Source organism: Orcinus orca, chromosome 1 (genome assembly GCF_937001465.1).
Source record: "Orcinus orca chromosome 1, mOrcOrc1.1, whole genome shotgun sequence".
Taxonomy (NCBI): domain Eukaryota; kingdom Metazoa; phylum Chordata; class Mammalia; order Artiodactyla; family Delphinidae; genus Orcinus; species Orcinus orca.
Window position 1 is genome coordinate 100,888,307 of NC_064559.1, and position 19,824 is coordinate 100,908,130.

Sequence of the window (19,824 nt, forward strand, 5' to 3'; positions counted from 1 at the left end):
TTCACAGAATGCCCTCCTGGTACTTCCACCCACCTCTCCAAATGATGGGACTAGAGGCAATTTCTTTCTCTTCCTTTCATCTTTCTGTATTTTTTTCAATTTTCTATAAGTTGTTTGTATTACTCTTATAATGAACACACACAGACACACATACATATGTATATATATATATTTAAGACAAAGAAGCTACATAGCCTGGATCTGTCCAGGTTATCATGCCTAGGGAGGGAGGAGGTGGGGCAGAATGCAGTGGACACCAGGAAATGGGGGTGGGGTGAGAGTGGAGTTTTCAGGACAAGCAGCTTCTGACGGCACCTTCCAGGTCAAAGAACGTTCACCCCCCACGCTTGCAGCTCTGCCCTCCAACCCTTGCAGCTCTCTGTTTTGTCACTTTCGCTGCACGCTGCACGCTTAGCCCTCAGCCATGCTGGCCTCATCTCCTGGTGGACACAAGGTCACCGTCCCTCCCTATCTGCCCTGTTTGTCTACTCCCTGGAGTCTGCCAGGGCCCTCCTGAAGGCCTCCCTTATGGGGAAGAGCCAAAGGGAAGAGACACAGTGGGGAACAGGCGAGGGGGGAGCTCCTGAGAACATCCTGTTCCCCAGAGATGTGCCCCAGCCATTCTCACACTCCCACTCTGGGAGGTGAGGGGACCAGGTGGGGAGGGAGGGGTTGGCCCTGCACACCCTGACATTCAGCACAGCATGCAGTTTAGCATCTGCCCTTGAGCAATTGCTCAGCCATTTGAGGCCAGCATTGCAAGCCCATGCCTGTCCCCTCCTTAAGACTCAAGAATTTTTTTGTGTACCATCAAGTGCAAAAGGCCAGAAACCTTAATCCTGGAGAGAGAACTGACAGTTAGTGGTGAACACCTACTATGCACTGACACTCCTCTCCACAAAACCCCATGGAAAACTTAAAGCTACCTATAACACAGGCCGCCCTAAGATAAATGTCCCTGACATGTTGAGGGAGCCAAGAGGAGGGGTAGAACATTCAAAAACGGAGGGATTCAATGGAAGAGATATTTGGGTTGAGCCTTGAGACATGAGTAGGAGTTTGATAAGTGGAACTACAGGGAATGGCATTGTATAAAGAGGGAACAGCATGGAAAGGCATTGAGAAGTGAGGGCCCGGGGAGGGCAGGTATCTGGTGTCCTCCAAGGGGATCAGAAACCTGACTCTGCAGGCAGAGGTACGTGCAGGCTCAGTGCCCACTCACCTCCAACCCCAGCCTCCAGGACAGGAGCCAACAGTGCTTCCTCCTTCTGTTAATCTTCCAATCACCAGTGCCTGCCCCCCCCCCACCCCGCCTCCCAGCCCTTCCTGGCCTCCTAGTGCATCACAAAGCATCCCAGAGGCAGCAGAGAGGAGGAGGCAGCAAAGGACTGTTGAGCCTCCTTTGTTCTTACCAAGGTCAATGTCAGATGCAGGGTGGCAGCACCCTACATCCCAGCTGCCTACGAAAAGGGATTGTGCAGAGGACCAAAGCACCTCACTTGGGACTGAGAGCAGCAAAGTATCCCCTCCTGAAAACAAACCTCCCCAAATCTCCTCCTCAACTGTCTGGTCTTGTTTAGTCACTGACAACTAACTGGGTGGGGCTGGACTGACACCAAGATACACTCTTGTCTTGATTTGTCCTTTAACATAAAACACATCTCTAAGAGTGGCAGGCAGCCTGACAAAGGGGAATCAGCCCTGTGTTATCAGAAGACCCGAGTTCTATTCCTGGTCTTGCCACTGACTTGCAATGAGCCTTGGGCACTTCACAGCCCCTGACAGAGCCCCACTCACCTTCTCTATGAGGTGAGCGGTCAGACTACAGGCTGAAGCTCCCTGCTGCCCCTGTTCCTGCCGTCTAGCATCTTATCACTCTGAATCACTAGCTCACAGAGGGCAGGAAGCGTGTCTGTGTCTGTTTATCTCAGACAACAGCCCAGCTTGAAAATACAATTAATCTATGGACTTATTATTCTAATAGTCAATGACTTTTGGAGAAGGATGATGGCCAGGGCATCCCAGTGCCCTCAGACAGACGCATCTCCTTATCCCTAGAGAGCCCCAGGAGAGGGAAATTCCCATAACCTCCCTCGCCTCTCACTCCTCAAGGGGAAGAGGGTTTAGGTCCTAGTAACCTCTGGCAACCAAATCCACACCTCCCGGCCCAATGCTCACGCAATCCCACTCCCTGGGCCGCTGGGCCCCCCACCATGGCCGACACCTCTCGAGCCTGGGAACTTTGCAGTACAGCCCTGGGTAGTGAGGCTCTTCCCCCTTCCAGACCTAAGGTTGGGTGCCAGAAACCCAGACAGCTTTCTTGTTTTTCTACTTTTTTCCTTCTTCAAGTAAACTTGCAAATGTCAATAACCAGAGAAAAACACGCACACGGAGACACATATTTCTCAACTCTCTTGCAGCTTGTTGTTGTTCTTGCCAGCAAAAACAAGTTCAGCTTCCTGGACCCGTTTATGTAAGCAGTGAAGCAGCTGCCCAGTGCCACCGCAACACGGGTTTAGCTCACGCCTGCTAATCCCACCGCCCCGGTTTCTGAGCAGGGACAGTCGTCTGGGCTAGCAGCTGGGCCAGCTAGCAGCACAGGATGGCCTCCAGCCTCTGGGGCTGCAGAGACACAGGATCTCAGAAGGGGGTCACAGAGGAACCGCAGGGGCCCCTGTCAGCGGTAAAGACCCTGATCTGGAAGGAGGGAGCTGCTGAGAAGTCTCCAGGAGAAGAACGTGGGAACCTCATGTTCACAGGGAAACACATGCAGAATTTGACCCCATGGGGCCTAGAACGAGTCCCCAGTGTGCTCTGTCCCCTCTCCCTGCATCCCCATCTAAGGACTGAAACCAATGTCCTGACTTCCCGAGTAATAATAAACGTAACACTCAGCACCACCTACAGCATTTAGCAGGTGTCAGCGCTTTACCTCAGAGCCCTCCGCTCCTACAACAACCCTGCTATGGGGGAGGCTGGTCCCCGTTTCCGTGGAAGTTCAGAGAAGTTAAGGAACTGGCCCGAATTCACACAGTTAGTGAGGGAGGGAGTCTGCATCGGCTCCGGGTGAGTCTGGCCAAAGCCCCCCTCTCTCTGGGGGTCCAGGCGCATCCCCGTGTTCCAGCCCAGCCCCACTTCTCTGGGCTGCCCACCACCCTGCGTCTCCCCTTCTCTCCCAATTTCCCCTCTTCCTCCCTGCTCTCCTCAGGCCTTTCTACCCATCACAGAGGCTCAGGGAGGGGAGTCCTGGGGTTGAGGGGTCTGTGTGAAGGGGGAGCGAGCCTTTTCCCACGCAGCCCTGCCACGCCAGCTAGCCCCTCAGGGGCTCTCCCAGGAAACCAGGGGCCAAGTACCCTCTATTCTTCTCCTTCTACGCTACAGCGACAGCACCCCTGTGATGAGTTATAGTTTAAAAGCGCCCCCCTCCCCGTCGGACTCCCGATCTCACACACTCACCAGATTGTCCACTCACTTTCCTAAAATCCCCAGAACGCCCTCCCCTCTGCCATTTAGGGCTGGGCCTCTGTGGCCCCTGCCACCTTCTCTAACTCAGCTCCCAGCCCCACCTCTTCCACAGCCCGCTCCTCAGGTTGCTGACTCCTGCCCTCCTCTCCGTCTAATGTGTTTGTACTTCTGTACCTGCTCGTATTTGTCTTGTATTTGGTGGAGTCAGTATTTATCTTGGCATGGCCTTCCCCTCCATCCGCACCAGGGACTGTATACTTACTGCTTGGACGGAGGGTCTGGGAGGCTCCTTTGGACCATAAAAAGGTAACGCTGGCTGCTGACTCAGAGACCAGCGCGTGTGACCAACTCCTCACAAGAAAAACATTCAATCCTCCCCTGGCAGCATCACAGATAATCAGCTGGTCCCGGGCCGGAAGGTCTGGCCTGGGTCACCTCTCAGAGATTATAAACTAATTAGAGGAAAAGATATCAAAGGAGGGCAAACAATTCAATTCCCCCACCCCCACCAAACCCCAAGCAGCAGATTGAGAAATAAAAAGAGTAAAGGCAAGACTAAGCAGGCCGGTAAGAAGGGCGCATGGCCACAGGTGGACACAGATGGGACTTGGGTCCAGAAAGGGGCTAGGTTGGGGCTACAGCCACGGAGTGGGTGCTGATCTAAGAGTTGCTCTTCTAGGGCTATAAAGGCCCTTCAAGATGATTCAGCCAACCTGCCCATTTTTATAGATGAGGAGAACCAAGGCCCAGAAGTCTCACAGCCAGTGTGTGGTGTAGCCAGGACTGGAGCCCTGGGCCTTGGGACTCTGGGTCATGCTTGCCCCACAGCCCAGTGCCTTCCCAGGAGCACAGCACAAAGGGTCCTGTCTTCCTGTCTCTGAACTTGGCCTTGGAGTCTAACCAGGAGCCTGACCCACATCAGGGTCTTTCCTGTGTTTGTGGAAGCAAAGGGGGGCAGGGTGCAGCACACACCTGATATCTGTTCCCCCTTCCCCATCCCAAACCATATCCACTCCCACCACCTGCCCCAGCTTCCACTCCTCCACCCCTTTAGATATGAGGAAGCAAAGCTAAAGATTTGAGAAGTCACAGAGTTGAGGTGTGGTAGGGAGTGACTAGAAGGGACACAGGAGAGCCTGCTGGGGCTGGTCATGTAGCTGAGTGGTGGTTACACGGCTATGCTCAGTTTGTGAAAATTCATCAGGCTGTTAAATTTATGCTGAGTGCACTCTCCCGTATGTATGTCACACTGCCATACACATTTTATAAAGCCCCTAAGTCCTCCTGCCTGAGTTCAAGCCTACATTCTTCTCCTTACTCCCATGTACCATGAGCAGACACACACACACGCACACACTGGTCTAGCTTCATGTCACCATGAAGAAAGCAGCTCAGAATGGAAGAGCAGGCATATCTACCCTCAGTGAAACTGTGAAACCTGGTTTCCAGCTTTCCTGCCCCCAGCCTGTTCCCCTCATAAATAAGCCAGGCCAGGCCTACCATGTTTTGAGCTAGGGAGACTCAGCATTATAACTATGTCAGTGCTACCTAAGTTATCTCTAAATTTTACTTGATCCTAATAAATATACCAACAGGACTTTTTTTTCTTGGAAGTAGGCAAGCTGATTCTAAAGTTCAAACAGAAAAGTAAACAAGCAAGGATAGCCAGGAAAATTCTGAAAAAGCAGAGAACTGAGAGGAGGATTAGCCTTACCAAACTCTAAAGCATATTATAAAGCTATAGTTATTAAAACAGTGTGTGGTACTGACACATGAGTAGACAGACAAAACTATGGAGGAGACTAGAAAGTTCAGAAGTAATAGTAACCAAAAATAGCTTTGTCTGCACTATTGAACTGTACCCTTTAAAATGGCTAAGATGACTGACCTCCCTGGTGGCGCAGTGGTTAAGAATCTGCCTGCCAATGCAGGAGACACGGGTTCGAGCCCTGGTCCAGGAAGATCCCACATGCCATGGGGCAACTAAGCCCGTGTGCCACAACTACTGAGCCTGCGCTCCAGAGCCCATGAGCCACAACTACTGAGCCCGTGTGCCACAACTACTGAAGCCTGTGCACCTAGAGCCCGTGCTCCGAAACAAGAGAAGCCACCACAGTGAGAAGCCCATGCACCGCCACAAAGAGTAGCCCCCGCTCTCCACAACTAGAGAAAGCCCGTGCGCAGCAAGGAAGACCCAATGCAGCCATAAATAAATAAATAAATAAATTTTATTTTAATAAAATAAAATGGCTAAGATGATAAATGTTATGCTTTTGTATCTTACTACAATTATTTTAAAATAGCTTGGTTTGAGTGTTGGCTATATAGAGGTGCTATTGTAAGCTTGCACATGGATGACCTAACTTGATCTTCCCAACAGCTTATCTTACAGAAGAGGAGGCTGGTTACATAGCTAATTAGGGGTAAGCCTAGATTCAAACCCAAGCAATCAGGCCTCAGAATTTGTGCTTTTTAACTACTAAATCTGCCGACAAGAAGTATAAACCCAAGTATATACAGTAATTTGGTAGATTTTAAAGGTGGCTTTTAAAATCAGTGGTGGAAAGATGGATTATTCCATAAACTATAAAAAAGGACATCAGGTGATAACTGGGGGAAGAAAAGTTAGAGCCATACCTCAGTCCATGATAAATTCAAAATGGATCAAACATTTAAATACAAAAAATTCTTAAAGACACCGGAAAAAAAAAATCTTTTCTTTACTCCCTCCCAAAAAGAATCTTTCAAGACAATCTTGGCATAGGGAAGATCTTATTAAGTATGATACAAAACGTACAAGTCATAAAAGAAACTGATAAACCCAACTACAATTTTTTTTAATACACAAAAACCAACCCCCACCCAAAAAAGACAAACGACAAACTAGAGAAAAATCTTCACAACTCATATCACAGAGGACTAAATTCTTTAATATATTAAGAGGAAAAAACCCAACAACCCAGTTTTTAAAAATGAGCAATGAATATGAACAGGCACTTCATAGAAACAGGTTATGCAATAGTCTCTTAAACATGGGAAAACCGGTATATTCACACTCAGATAAGATAAATGCAAATTAATTCCACACAGATGCCATCTCTGTGTAAATAGCAGTTTAATAACACATTTTCATCAGAACTGTGGGGACACAGGCATTCTCTCATTGCTGCGGGGAGTATGAACTGGTGCAACTTCCACTCTCACTCAAAAGTACAAATGCACATGGCCTTCGACCCACAGGTTCACCTTCAAGGAATTTATCCTGCGGATGTTCTTGAGCTCAGGCAACATGATGGATATGCAAAGTTACTCCCCAAAGCACTGTCTGTAATGGCAAGACAGGAAACAAGCCCAAAGCCAACGTCCATCAAAAGGAGACTGTGTAGGGACTTCCCTTGTGGTCCAGTGGCTAAGACTCCGTACTCCCAATGCAGGAGCCCCGGGCTTGATCCCTGGTCAGGGAACTAGATCCCACATGCTGCAACTAAAGATCCCACACGCAGCAAGGAAGATCCCACGTGCCGCAACTAAGATCCCGCGCAGCCAAATAAATAAAGATTTAAATATATTAAAAAAAAAAAAAACTAAAAACTTAGCACTGGGCTTCCCTGGTGGCGCAGTGGTTGAGAGTCCGCCTGCCGATGCAGGGGACACGGGTTCGTGCCCCGGTCCGGGAAGATCCCACATGCCGCTGGGCGGCTAGGCCCGTGAGCCATGGCCGCTGAGCCTGCGCGTCTGGAGCCTGTGCTCCGCAACGGGAGAGGCCACAACAGTGAGGGGCCCGCGTACCGCAAAAAAAAAAAAAAAACTTAGCACTATTTTCAGGACATACCTAATCTCTCAAAAAATGTGAACAATTGTAATTATTATTCCCACTGCAGTAGTGGGTCTTTCCCCTTTTCTGTGAGAAAGTCTTCATGCTATAGCCTCCCCCTCTTCTTCCATCAAAATGGGGTCTTCAGATCAATAGCAGCTATCAAGCACCTGCTTTTGTTTGTTTCAGCCTCAAGACGTGTTGCTCTGCCTGGGCTTGGAGTGACTTGGCCCAAGGTCTGCTGGCTTGTTAAGTGGGTAGTCAAGAGACAGGCCTGGACTGTCTGACCCCTGAGCTGTTTTCTCTCTTTGCTGTCCCAGCTGCCTTGTTAAGAGACAGAGAAAGATCACTTACAGTGACATGTGGTTGCAAAACATTCCCCTGACCCAAAGTGATATGAATGGATATGGGGGAGGAGGAGGTTACAGTGCAATGGCTTAAACATACACTGTGGCCTTAACTATTCTTCTTAAGAGAAGTACTGAAGAAGGACACTTCCTGGGGCAAAAGTAGGGCTGTCTTTGCCACACCAGTGCATATGGAGCTGGTGAGTCTGAGGACACTGAGAACAGAGACGACATCCTCGAAGTCACCATGCTTTGGGAAGGGTGGGAGTTGTGGGTGACACACGTGATACAGTGGAAAGAGCAAGGTTCAGAGCAAGGTCTGTCACTTCCTTGCTGTGCGATGTTGAGCAAGTTACTTAATCTCTCTGAGCCTCGGTTTCCTCTCACCTACTCAAGGACACAGCTTCAGCGATTCTCACCTCTCTGTCAATTTTTGATCTCTACTAGATCATTTCCATCAGCAAGCAAACATGCTGAGATTTCAGTTTTTTTTGTTTTTTTTGTTTTTTGCGGTACACAGGCCTCTCACTGTTGTGGCCTCTCCCGTTGCGGAGCACAGGCTCCGGATGCGCAGGCTCAGCGGCCATGGCTCACGGGCCCAGCCGCCCCGCGACATGTGGGATCTTCCCGGACCGGGGCACGAACCCGTGTCCCCTGCATCGGCAGGCGGACTCTCAACCACTGCGCCACCAGGGAAGCCCTTTCAGTCATTTTTTTAAAAATTCTTTTCATGACCCCACTTCTCCAGCCAACGAACAGTCCATTTCTTTTCTCCCCTTTACGGCTAAAATCCTCCGAAGAGTAGCCTCTACCAGCCGGCTCCAGTTTCCCTCCTCCTGCTCTCTCTGCAAACCACTCCTGTCAGCCTTAGGCCTTCACCATTTCGCCGAAACTCCTCACATCAAGTCAGGGTCACCAGTGGCCTGCGTGTAGCTAAGTCCACTGGTTAGGTTGTCCTCTTGCCTCTCAGCAGCGTTTGACACCACTGACTGCTTCTGCCTCTTGACGCACTGTCCTCACTGGATTTTCTGGACAACAACTCTCCTGGTTCTCCTCCTGCTTCATTGGTCTCACCTTCTCAGTCTCCTCCTCCTTTTCCAGCCTGAGAAGGTTGGAGTGTCCCAGGGCTCAGCCCGGGGCCTCGTCTCTTCTCCATCTACACTTTCGCCCTCGGTGATCTCAGCCACTCTCAAGGCTTGAAATAATATCTGCCATCAGTCGACTCCCAAATTCATACCTCAACTCAGTCCTCATTCCCAAACTCTGGACTCCGTACCCAGCTCGTCAGCATCTTCTCGCCTTGTCCAATAGAAAGCTCAGTTTCAACGTGTCTGAACTGACCTCCTGATCTCCCCCCAGCAAGACCTGCTGTCCTACAGTCTACCGCATCGATGCACTGCCCTCAGACTCCTCTCACACACGGCTGCTGTGAAGAGTAAATGAGGTCACAGATGCAAAGAGCCCAGCACGGTTCTGTGTACAGTCGTCACTCAGTATGGTAACGGTCGTTGTAACCATCACGTAGAGAGAGAAAACCAGAGGATGCTTTTCGGGGAAGGAAGTTGGGAGGTGGAGGGAAACTGAGCACAGGTGCTGGGAGACAACCTGGATGCAGGGCCTCAGGGGGCACACTCCTAAGAGCGGAGCCAGAGGGCAGAGCTGGCGGGGGCAGGTAGGAGTGAGGTGCAGCTAGAAGTCAGGCCAAACCCAGGACCGTGCCAGAAAAGCCCCTGACTATGCCAGAGACTTTGGACCTTTTTGGATCTCAAGTGCATAAGAGAGTAAAGCACACAGATGACCCAAAAGAAACTCCCCAGGGCTTCACCAAACAGAGTCTAAGAGTTAAAAGCCTCTTTTTTGCCGTCTTCCTCTTGCCACTCCAGTCCTCAAGGACTCTCTTCCAAAGACTGATACCTCAATGACAGTTAGCAACAGGACATTTAGCATTTCCCTGTCCAGCTGGAGTCTAAGGGGCCCCATGGCTGAGGCCTGGTCTCCCCAGAGACAACCCCAAGCTTCACCAGGGCAGAGGGCACCCGTGTGTCCCCACAGAGCCCTCCGCTCCAGAACCCAACAGGCCCTCAGGTAGGACCAGATTGTTAAAGAGGAGGCAGGAATTTTCCTGCGCAAGATGGGAGTATAAGGAATCCCTAAATATTTTTATATTTCTTCAGGCCTTCATGCAAGCATCATCTTCTTGGTGAGAACTTCCCTGGCCTCCCCTCGAAAAGATCAATTCTACATCCTCCTCAACATGTACGCAGTTCCCAGCTCCCGCCCTTGCTTTATTTTTCCTCCTTAGTCACTATCATACTATATATTTAATTAACATCCCCAGTAAAACGAAGCCCCAGTGAGCCGGGGATTTTTGGCTCTTTGGTTCACTGCTGTATCCTCAGCTCTTAGAATAGTGCTTGGAACATCGGAGGAGCTCAAAATATTTTTTTCAAATGAGTAAGTTATTAGCTACGCGCATTTAAGCATTTGCTCTGTGCTAGAGACCTCCCTATACACTCTGTAGTACCTTACTTAGGGCATTTCCTCGTCATAACAACTCTGCAAGGTAGTATATGAATTATTTCTATTTTCCAGATGAGAACAGTGAGTCTCTGAGCAGTAAAATCCCTCACCCAAGCTCACGTTATTTCTCCAAGGCAGGGCCAGGCAGAGATCTGTCTGGCTCCAAAACCTTAACCATTACCTGTGCGGGATGAGCTGTGTTCAGGTGGAGAGAAGGTCCAGAGAGAGATAAAGGAAGAAGCAACAGAAAACCTCTGGAAGAAACTGTTTAGCACTCGAGACCAGCGCTGTCCAGTAGACCTTTCTGCAATGATCGCGAAATGCTCTATACCTGCGCTGTCAAATACGGTAGCCAAGTGTGACTAGCGCAACTAAGGCACTACATTTTAAATTTGATTTCATTTTAATTAATTTAAATTCAAATAGCCATACTTAGTAAATGGCTGCCATATTCGAGAGAACAGCTCTAGGCCTTTAAGACTGACCTGGAAAAGCCCAGATTTGGTGACGGGCACGCTCTGGCTCACAGGTGGGCCGGTGGCACGCAGGCCTGGTGGGACAGGAGAAGCGGAGGGGAATTGACAGCAGTGAGCACCGGGGTGGCTTTGTGTCATCCTTACAAACACCCTTTAAGGGGAGGATTTGTTAACCCAGTCCGCAGAGGGAGACGCGGAGGGTCAGAGATGAGATATGCAGTGAGGGTCCACGTGCCGCTGTCTCAGGGTCTTGGTCCATGCCCCCTTCTCCGACACCTTGTCCTTGGGTAGCTGGTACCCAGCGGGACAGGTCAGAGGGTTTCTCAGTCCCTCTTAGGGATTTAACCTTGACCATTTTCAAGCTCCTTTTAAGGTAGACTCAGGGTGGCTGATCCCAGGGCTTCACAGGACTCAATAAATGTTTGCTGCAATGAGTAAACAAGAGGCAGAGCTAAAGTGGGGAGAGATTTCTGGCAACTAGAAGCCCAGTGGGGGAGGGCCCTCCTTCAGTTCCTCAATCACACCACTTAGCCAGTCATCCTCAAACTTGCGAATCACAAGGGGTGCTTGTCGAAAAGGACATTTCCTGAGCCTCACTTCCAGACATTTCTCTTCAGTAAATCTGGGGTGGGGGCCAAGAATCAGCATTTTTGTCAACCACCCAACCCCCACCCCCAGTGCATGTGGCGCACCTGCACACACACACACCAATTCTGATTCAAACAGATCCAGAACTACCCTTTTAAGAAATACTGGTTTAGGGTGAGACTAGGAATGCAGGTAGACATTGGGGGCAGAAAGAGGTTGCTGTAAAGGGAAGTTCAGAGGCTGAGACAGGACTCTGAGAGATTTAAAGGTGTACGTGTTTGTTTTGCACACCGTCTTGCATTGCAGATCATGGAAGGAACCTGAGTCACCGAGGTCCAGGCCTTCCACACCCAACACCTACGTCCCAGCTAATCCAGGCCCCTAGACGGCGATTCACCTGAGTGGCCCTGCCAGCTCTCGGACGTGTGGGCAGAGGCTGATCCCAAGGAAAGTGGGCCCACAGCCCGGAGGGCCAGCGGATTTCCCCTCTAAACTAACTCCAGCCTCTGCTACCCCTCTCAGCCCCTTACTTCTCCAAAGCAAGGCATCTCACAGTCATTTGCTCCATGCTTCCTGTACAATGTCTTTATTTTTGCTCTCAAGTTTGTGGGCTGAGTCTCTGTGGGTGTGGGAGGGGAGATGGGTATTTTCTACTTTTCTGCATTTTCCTTCTGAACTGCGAGGGCTTTCACTTCCTCCCCAAACTCTCAGTTCTGCCTTTCACAGCCTGTCCACGCCTTGAGACCCCTTGGCTCGTCCCACCTGAGCACCAGGAAAATGGAGAACTGGCTGCAACCGGCTGCCCTCGCAGTACCTTGCAGCCACTTAGGAGCAAAAGAAAGCAGCAGCTACAGCAGTAACCTCCCTGCGGCAGGTGCCCTGGGGTGTGGTGTGAATAGCAACACAGGCAGGCAGGGAAGCCTTGTGCCCTCCTGGGCGACCCGGGCCTCACCCCTGCCTTGCCTCCCTCTGATAAAACAGTGGGCAAACCCAGGCTTTCCCTTCCCTTGGCCTCTTCTGCCCAGCACTCAGCCAGCCAGGGGTGACTCTCATCTTGGCCCCCAAACACCCCCAGCTCTGCCTGCTGGGCTAAGGATCTACCACCCCCGAGCACAGGGCCATGGAGGGGTGGGCCTCCACCAACTAGGCCTGACAACTTCCCATCCCAACCTCTCTGAACCTCAGCCTCCTCTTTGGAACAAAGTATTATTTAGATCCAGTGGAGAATTAGAAAACGTGTGTAAAGCCTAGGTGGCCTCAATCAACAATGGCTGTTACTGGCAGGGGTTATAAATGCGTGCTGAGAAAAAGAATCCCTTTACTTTCCTCTCCCAAGCACGAGGAACACAACCATTCAGAAGGCAAAGGGACCTGCAGGCACACCAGCCCCTGGCTCTCTCCAGCAGGGAGGGGTCAGGCTGAGGGTGTTCACCCAGGGTAGGAGCGCCGTGCGGTCTCGCAGTGAAAGCCAGAGCCACCGTCTCCCCAGCCATCTGTTCCCAGAAGCCTGCCGGCTGCCCCCTTGGTTTTCCACTGCGTCCTCAAAGAAGCCCTCAGACCCTAAAATAAACCTCTGGAGAAGCAGTTGCCCAGCTCCTCTAGAGGAGAGCCTAGACGCGCAGCTGGGCATGCCGCCAGAGTCCAGAGAAAGGACTAGCGGCCAAAGGCACACTACAGTCCACAGGAGCAACAAGTGCCCCGTGCCCTCTGCCTCACCCCTCCTTCTCTCGTCTGGAAGTGGAGTCCAGTGCGTGCCAGCCTCAAGACGTCCCAATCCCTGGCCAACCTCCCCACTTGGCTTAAATTCCCAGGGCTGAGGCACACAGCTTGCTAGAGCTGGTGTCTGCCTAAGGGAGTGCGGGCAGCGGGCAGCGGGAGGGTCCGTGACTCAGCGCCCATGATGTCACTCCCTTCACAGTCAAGGCACTGTCATCCACACATAAACCCAGGGGGCTGAGGGGAGAGCCAGGCGGGATGCCTTCCCCAAAGCTGAGGGGCAAAGGGGGCGCTGGTACAAAGGACGCCCCGGGCAGGAACTCCACCCCGCGAGGGCATCTCCTTTTAAAGCAAGCCGGGCCGCAGTTGTGTAAGGACTCCTGGGGCACTGGGAAGGAGACAAGAGAATCAGGTTTCTGAGAACACACCAAGTCCTGTACGCAGACCGCAGGGAGCTACCCGGCCGCAGGGCAGTCACGGGGAAAGCGCGCCCGGCCAAAGGCGCAGGACGCAGCAGGGGGCGCGCGAGCGAGCGCCCGCCACCGGACAGCTGGGTCAGCCCGGTGCCTCACCTCGTGCCGCGGGAACCCAAGCTAGCCTCGGACAAGGGGAGCCGTCACCGCTCCGGCCTCCCTCCGCCGCCCCGCGTCTGCGGCGCCCACAGCGGTTCCCTCACCCGCCAGCTGCTCCAGCCCTCCAGATGCGCCCGAAGCCCTTACCCAGCGCGGGGCAGCCCCCCGGGGCCAGCGCCGTCCCGGGCGTCGCAAGCAGGGCGGTCAGCAGCGCGCAGCGGACGGCCAGCATGCTTCCTCCTCGGCTAATGCCCCATGGTCCCAGAGAGGCGGGCGGGCGGGCGGACGCGCGGGTCGGGAGCGGGCGGCCGGGGCGGGGCGGGGCGGCGGGCGGGCTTATGCCCCGAGGGCAGCCCCCATCCCCTGGGGGCCCGCGATCTGCACGCACGGCGAGTCCCCGATCCCCGCGCCGCTCTCAGCTCGGCTCCCTCTGGCCAGGCTCCGTGTCAGTGCGACTTCCCACTTACACATGACTCAGAGCAGCGGACGGTCCTGGCAAAGCAAGAAAACATTTGAGGAACTCGCACTGGAGCTGTCTCTCGGCCGTTCCAGGGTGCTGTTACGAAAGCCGAAGCGGATGGCGCAACAGCCCCGCGCACCGGCCGAGCGGAGGGGTGGCTTCCTGCCGCAGCGCCGCACCTGAGCCGCGAGGGCAGGATCCCCGAACCCGACGGGGGCGAGCTCAGCCGGCGGCCCTCCTCCCGATTTCTGTTGATCAGAGCAGGGGAATCAAACACCACTGGCTCGGTTTTGATTTTTGGTTTCGTGACCAGGATTACTCTGTGAAAGGAGCACCTGGCGAGCCCTGGAGGAGGCGATGTGCCTTTTACCGTTACAGTAAAGCGGTGCTGGGCAGCCCTTTCTGACCCTTGGAATCACCTGGGAGCCTTGAAAACCATCGATGCCTGGGTCCCACCCCCAGACATTCTGATTTAATGGATCTGGGATGAGGCTTGGGCATCAGGGGACTCACTACTGTAAAGGTACCTTCTCTCTCCGTGCCTGTCTGTTCCTTGCAGCACGGGCAGGGAGAAGGTTTGGACTTTGGAAGCAGATAAAGACCTGGGTTCCCATCCAGACCTCCACCTGCTGTGTCTGTGACTTCTGTTGAAATCCCTCGAGTTTCCTCATCTGTCAGATATAAGAAAGTCTATAGTGGTCGGGATGTTTATGAAGATACCGTGGCTGTGAAGCTCTATACACATGACACAGGGTCCAGACCACAGGTGCTCAATCGATGTCAAAACGTGCATGTCCGCCCTCCTGATCTGACAGACAGAAACTGGTGCTTGGCTTTCAGAAGCAACCACAACCAGCTCTTGAAAGGGCTCACCAAGATTCCCCAAGGAGCCTGAAGCCGACAGGGTGGCCTCAGAGCCGAGTTTGGAGGGAGCGCAAAGTGCGGAAATAAGGTCTTAGCTAAAAAGTTTCTGGCCCAGCAACTGCTAATTAGAATGTGCTTTTCCACTTTGGGCTTCAGACTGATCCTAACCAGGATCCAGGTTCCTGGGACAGCAGGAATGGGTGTGGCCTGACGGAAGCCCCCAGTGGATGGGACCTGGTCTGAAGAAACAGAGCTTCTGAAAGGCAGCCCTCAGACCCGGTGCATCTGGCTTTCTCTGTGGGAACCACCCATCGGCGGTGCCTGGCAGAACTAGGCACATGCCCTGACCCACCTCCTGACGGAGGCTGGTTTGTGTGGGCTTGCTCTGGCCACACCCATAGACAGGGGGGGAAAAAAGGCATGTTGAAAGGTAGACCTTTTGGCCCCTGGCCCTCTCTCCTGGTATTTTAAATGGGGTTGCAGGCGGCCTGGAAGGTGGTTCCCACTGTGGTTGCCCCCTTCCCCTCTATTTGTTGCAGATACAGACCTGAAAAAGATCAAAGGGGGACTGAAACCAGAAGGCTGCAGAAAGCCCTCTGCTCAGAGAGGAGAGTCTGAAAGAGGGATGTTCAAGCCCAAGAACAGGTGTCTCAGACCGCACCCTTCTTCTGCACTGAAGTGGACTGCCCTGTCCAAACCACCAGCCGGAGCTTGTGTTCTGGAGTCAGACAGATTGAGTTCCCATCTCAGCTCTGCCATTTGCTGGCTGTGAGACTAGGGCAAACTACTTAACGTCTCAGAGCCTCTATTTCATGATTTGTATGACGAGAGTAACAATACGCAAGTTACTGGCATTGTGGTTCATATGAAAATATCTGGCCTATCTTTATCTTCTCAGCCTCATTTTCTGCATCTCCAAGCTTGAATATAATTCTGTTTCTACAATATTATTTATGTCTTCTCAACTCCACACCTTTGTTCAAGTTATTCCCTCTGCCAGAAATCCCCCTAGAGAACTAAATTGTTGCCTGCCATATTAGTAAACAAAGGATGTTGCAGCCATCAAGCCGCCACCCTGCTACCCCCATGGTGCCCCCTGAGGAAACTCAGGATGAGGAAACACAGGATACTGGCCCCAGGTAGCTGAGGTGCATTTCAAAGGAATGATTTCAGTGAGCCCAGACTCTTGCATCTTCCCGTACGTAGAAAAGCACTAAATTCCTTAACTTCAGATGTTTGGTTTTCTTTTATTAACAGTAATCTTTTGATGTCCTGACTACCTGGTCTTTTGATGCAAAAACTCCCGTATATCCTGGTTTCCTTCTTGCCTCTTCGGAGCAGTCTCTCAGATTTATTTGAGATGCTGTCTTGAAGTCCTAAGAATGTCTGCTAAATTAAATAGAACTCTCAACTTTTTTTTTTCAGTTGACACCCTCCTTTGTCCTACACCCTACTAACCCTTAAGACTCATGATGTCTTCTCCAGGAAGGTTGACTGCTTCCCTGGAATCCTATCATCCACGAGGTTGGATTAGGTGGTCTGTCTCTGTGCTGCCTCAAAACCCCCTCCTGACTTTGTTCACCACCCCATCTTCTCTGCCACACCGTAAAGCTCATCATTGTATTCACACGGCTGAGCAGGGCCTGGCATGTGGAGGGCCTTTGTCGGGGAGATGTGGCCTCCCCTGGGGTACAGTCTGAGCAGACTCTCTGAACTCCTTCAAGCCCCACCTGAGTTCTGCACTAAGTGAAGGTTCAAAATTCATGGGCCAACATTCCAGGCTTTGTTATGAAAAACACTGATAAGGAAGAGAAGAAAACAAACATATTCAGTTCAGCCTGACCTGCCCTCTCCCAGGCCTGGTTCTTGATGCCGGCACCCACGGGGGTCACCAGTGTCTCAGGCCAGGCTTATTGCCCCCAGGAAGAGGAGAAGACTCAGGCCTGTGAGGGATATAGACTTGGCAAGAGCTCTGGGGTGAATTGCAGAGTGAGGATGGGGCTATCTGGTCACCAGAAATCAGAAATAAAGACCAGACAAAGGACTTCCCTGGTGGCGCAGTGGTTAAGAATCCACCTGCCAATGCAGGAGACACGGGCTCGAGCCCTGGCCCAGGAAGATCCCACATGCTGCGAAGCAACTAAGACCGTGCACCACAACTACTGCTCTAGAGCTCGCGAGCCACAACTACTGAAGCCTGCGTGCCTAGAGCCCATGCACCGCAACAAGAGAAGCCACCGCAATGAGAAGCCCACGCATCGCAATGAAGAGTAGCCCCTACTCGCCACAACTAGAGAAAGCCCGCGCGCAGCAACAAGGACTCAACACAGCCAATACTAAAAAAATAAATAAATAAACTTATTTAAAAAAGAAAAAAAAGACCAGACAGGGCTGAAGCACCCTGGGGACCCCGACTGTCAGACTCACTGCAGTGATCCTGCAGTAGAAGAGACAGCTAGGACTTTAACCAGGGCACCCCTCTTGGGTAACTGTGCTGCTTACAAAATGCTTTCACAACTTGATCTCCTTTGAATTTCTTAACCCCGAGAACTAGAAGATAGTGTCCCCAGTTTTCAGAAGAGTACACTGAGGCTCAGAGAAGTGAGGTGACTTGATCAAGACCGCACAGCTGGTACCTGGCAGCTCTGGAGTGAAGTCTGGCTCTTGACCCAGAACTCTCACTGAGGGATGGTGCAGTGAGCACAGGACCAAGGACACTGCAGGACATCTGTCGATCCCATCACAGCAGGCACTCAGGGATAGGTAGGCTGAGAGGGGAGAGTAGGCTGGGGGTCCCTGGCACTTGGGACACCCCCTTCTTGGGCCTCCCAGACACTCTCCTTCCACTGTGTGTGTCCCTGCAGTTACCCTGGTCTCCCCTAGATGAAGAAGCTCTGGGCTGGTGCCACTTTTTTTTTTTTTTAAATTGAAGTACAGTTGATTTAAAATGTTCTGTTAGTTTCAGGTGTACAGCAAAGTGATTCAGTTATACATATAAATATCTACTTTCTTTTCAGATTCTTTCCCCTTATAGGTTATTACAAAATATTGAGTATAGCTCCCTGTGCTGTACAGTAGGTCCTTGTGGTACTGCTTTTATCAGACTCCTTCCTAACCAGCAAGTCCTCTCTCACCTTTGACCTGAAGAGATTAAGCCTCTTAAAGTCTGCCACAGACAGAAGTCTGTTGGAGGCCCCATAGAATAAATACACAAATTGTTTTGAATCCAAAACGTATTATTCATCATCTGCTCCTCCGCCCTCAGACCTCCTGAGGGAGACTGGTTTGCCAAAGATGAAACAGGCAGTGACCGCTGGTCAAGATCCCAGATATACTGACTCAAACGAGTCTTTTTTTTTTTTTTTTTTTTAATTCTCTCCCTGCCGCCATGCCCTCCAGGCTTGGGCTGCTGTGTTAGGGCTATTCTCACCTGGGAGAGTTTAAAACAATACCCTTTGTTTTCTATTCTCTTTTAGGGGCAAACATGATCCTAAGAAATGCAGCAGGGTTGGGGAGTGGGATTGGGCTGACCTGCAGACCCCTCCCCTGGCCTCCTGCCCTGACTAATCAGTAATTACCGGAAGGTGCTCATTATTCCCTGCAACGTTCCCTCCCTTTCTCCTCATCTGGGAGGAGGTTGACAGCATGCGGCCAGCTGAGGTATAACATGGGGACCCCTCTAATCAGCAGAACTCAGTGTCTTAGGCCAGCAGCACCCCCAAAGATCAAGCTGCAGCCAGGGCCCGGCACCCTCATCCTGCCTGGGAAGACTTCTCCACTTTCACAGTGGAGGTGAACCCCAGCTCCACAAAACACTCAGGCTCTCTCCATTCACCATCTACAGCAGAGCTTAATACATTTTCCATTCCCTTTTTCATCACATCACCAGCTGAGTTGGCCCTCAGAAAAGGGATTTTTTTTAACTGAAGTATAGTTGATTTGCAATATTATATTAGTTGCAGGTGTACAACATAGTGATTCAATATTTTTATATATTATACTCCATTTAAAGTTATAAAACATTGGCTGTATTCCCTGTGCTGTACAATATATCCCTGTAGTTTATTTATTTTATGCATAGTATTTTGTACCTCTTAATCCCCTACCCCCTCTCCCCTGCCCCACTGGTAACCCACTAGTTTGTTCTCTAGATCTGTGAGTCTCTTTCTGTTTTGTTATATTCATTTGTTTTATTTTTTAGGTTCTACCTATAAGTGATAATATACAGTATTTGTCTGACTTATTCACTAAGCATAATATCGTCTAGGTCCATCCATGTTGTTGCAAATGGCAAAATTTCATTCTTTTTATGGCTGAGTAGTATTCCACTATATCCATTGTGTGTGTGTGTGTATCTCACATCTTGGAGAAGGGATTTTTAGCACCATTCTCCAAAAGGTTTATAAAATCTCCCCTTTTTGTAATGTTTATAGAATGTTATAACGTAACTGCTAAAAAGCAGCACAATTAAAATATGATCTAGCAATGCCATTTTGGGGTATATATACAAAAGAATTGAAAACAGGGACTCACACAGATATTTGTATACCCATGTTCACAGCAGCATCATTCATAATAGCAAAAGGTGGAAGCAACCCAAGTGTCCATCTTTGAATGAATGGATAAACAAAATATGGTATCTCTATACAATGAGATACTATTCAGTCTTAAGAAGAGAGGCAGTTCTGACACATGCTGCAACATGAATGAACCTTGAAGACATTATGCCAAGTAAAATAAGCCAGACACAAAAGGACAAAAACTGTATGATTCCACTTATACGAAGAACACAGAGTAGTCAAGCTCATAGAGACATAAAGTAGAATGGTGGTTGCCAGGGGTTGAGGGGAGACAGAACTGGGCATTATTGTTTAATGGGGATGGAGTTTCAGTTCTGCAAGATGAAAAGAGTTCTGGAGACGGATGGTGGTGATGGTTGTACCTAATGTGAATGTACTTAATGCCACTGAACTGCAGACTTAATTATGATTAAAATGGTAAA

General features: G+C 50.8%; 1 protein-coding gene across 6 annotated transcripts in view; it reads right to left on the reverse strand.

Annotated features, from left to right (window-relative positions):
- Positions 1-13,959, reverse strand: part of IL6R (interleukin 6 receptor) — a 136,273-nt gene extending 122,314 nt beyond the window's left edge. For 3 of the 6 annotated variants that reach the window (XR_007471561.1, XM_049697651.1, XM_049697641.1), the window contains exon 1: positions 13,646-13,959. Coding sequence is in view for 5 of the 6 variants with exons in the window: in XM_049697651.1 (XP_049553608.1) it covers positions 13,646-13,730 (85 nt within the window). In the remaining variant the exon portion in view is untranslated. The remainder of the gene's footprint in view (positions 1-13,645) is intronic. The other 3 variants (XM_049697647.1, XM_033414465.2, XM_033414466.2) reach the window with 3 other exon arrangements.
- Between the last annotated feature and the right edge of the window lie 5,865 nt (positions 13,960-19,824).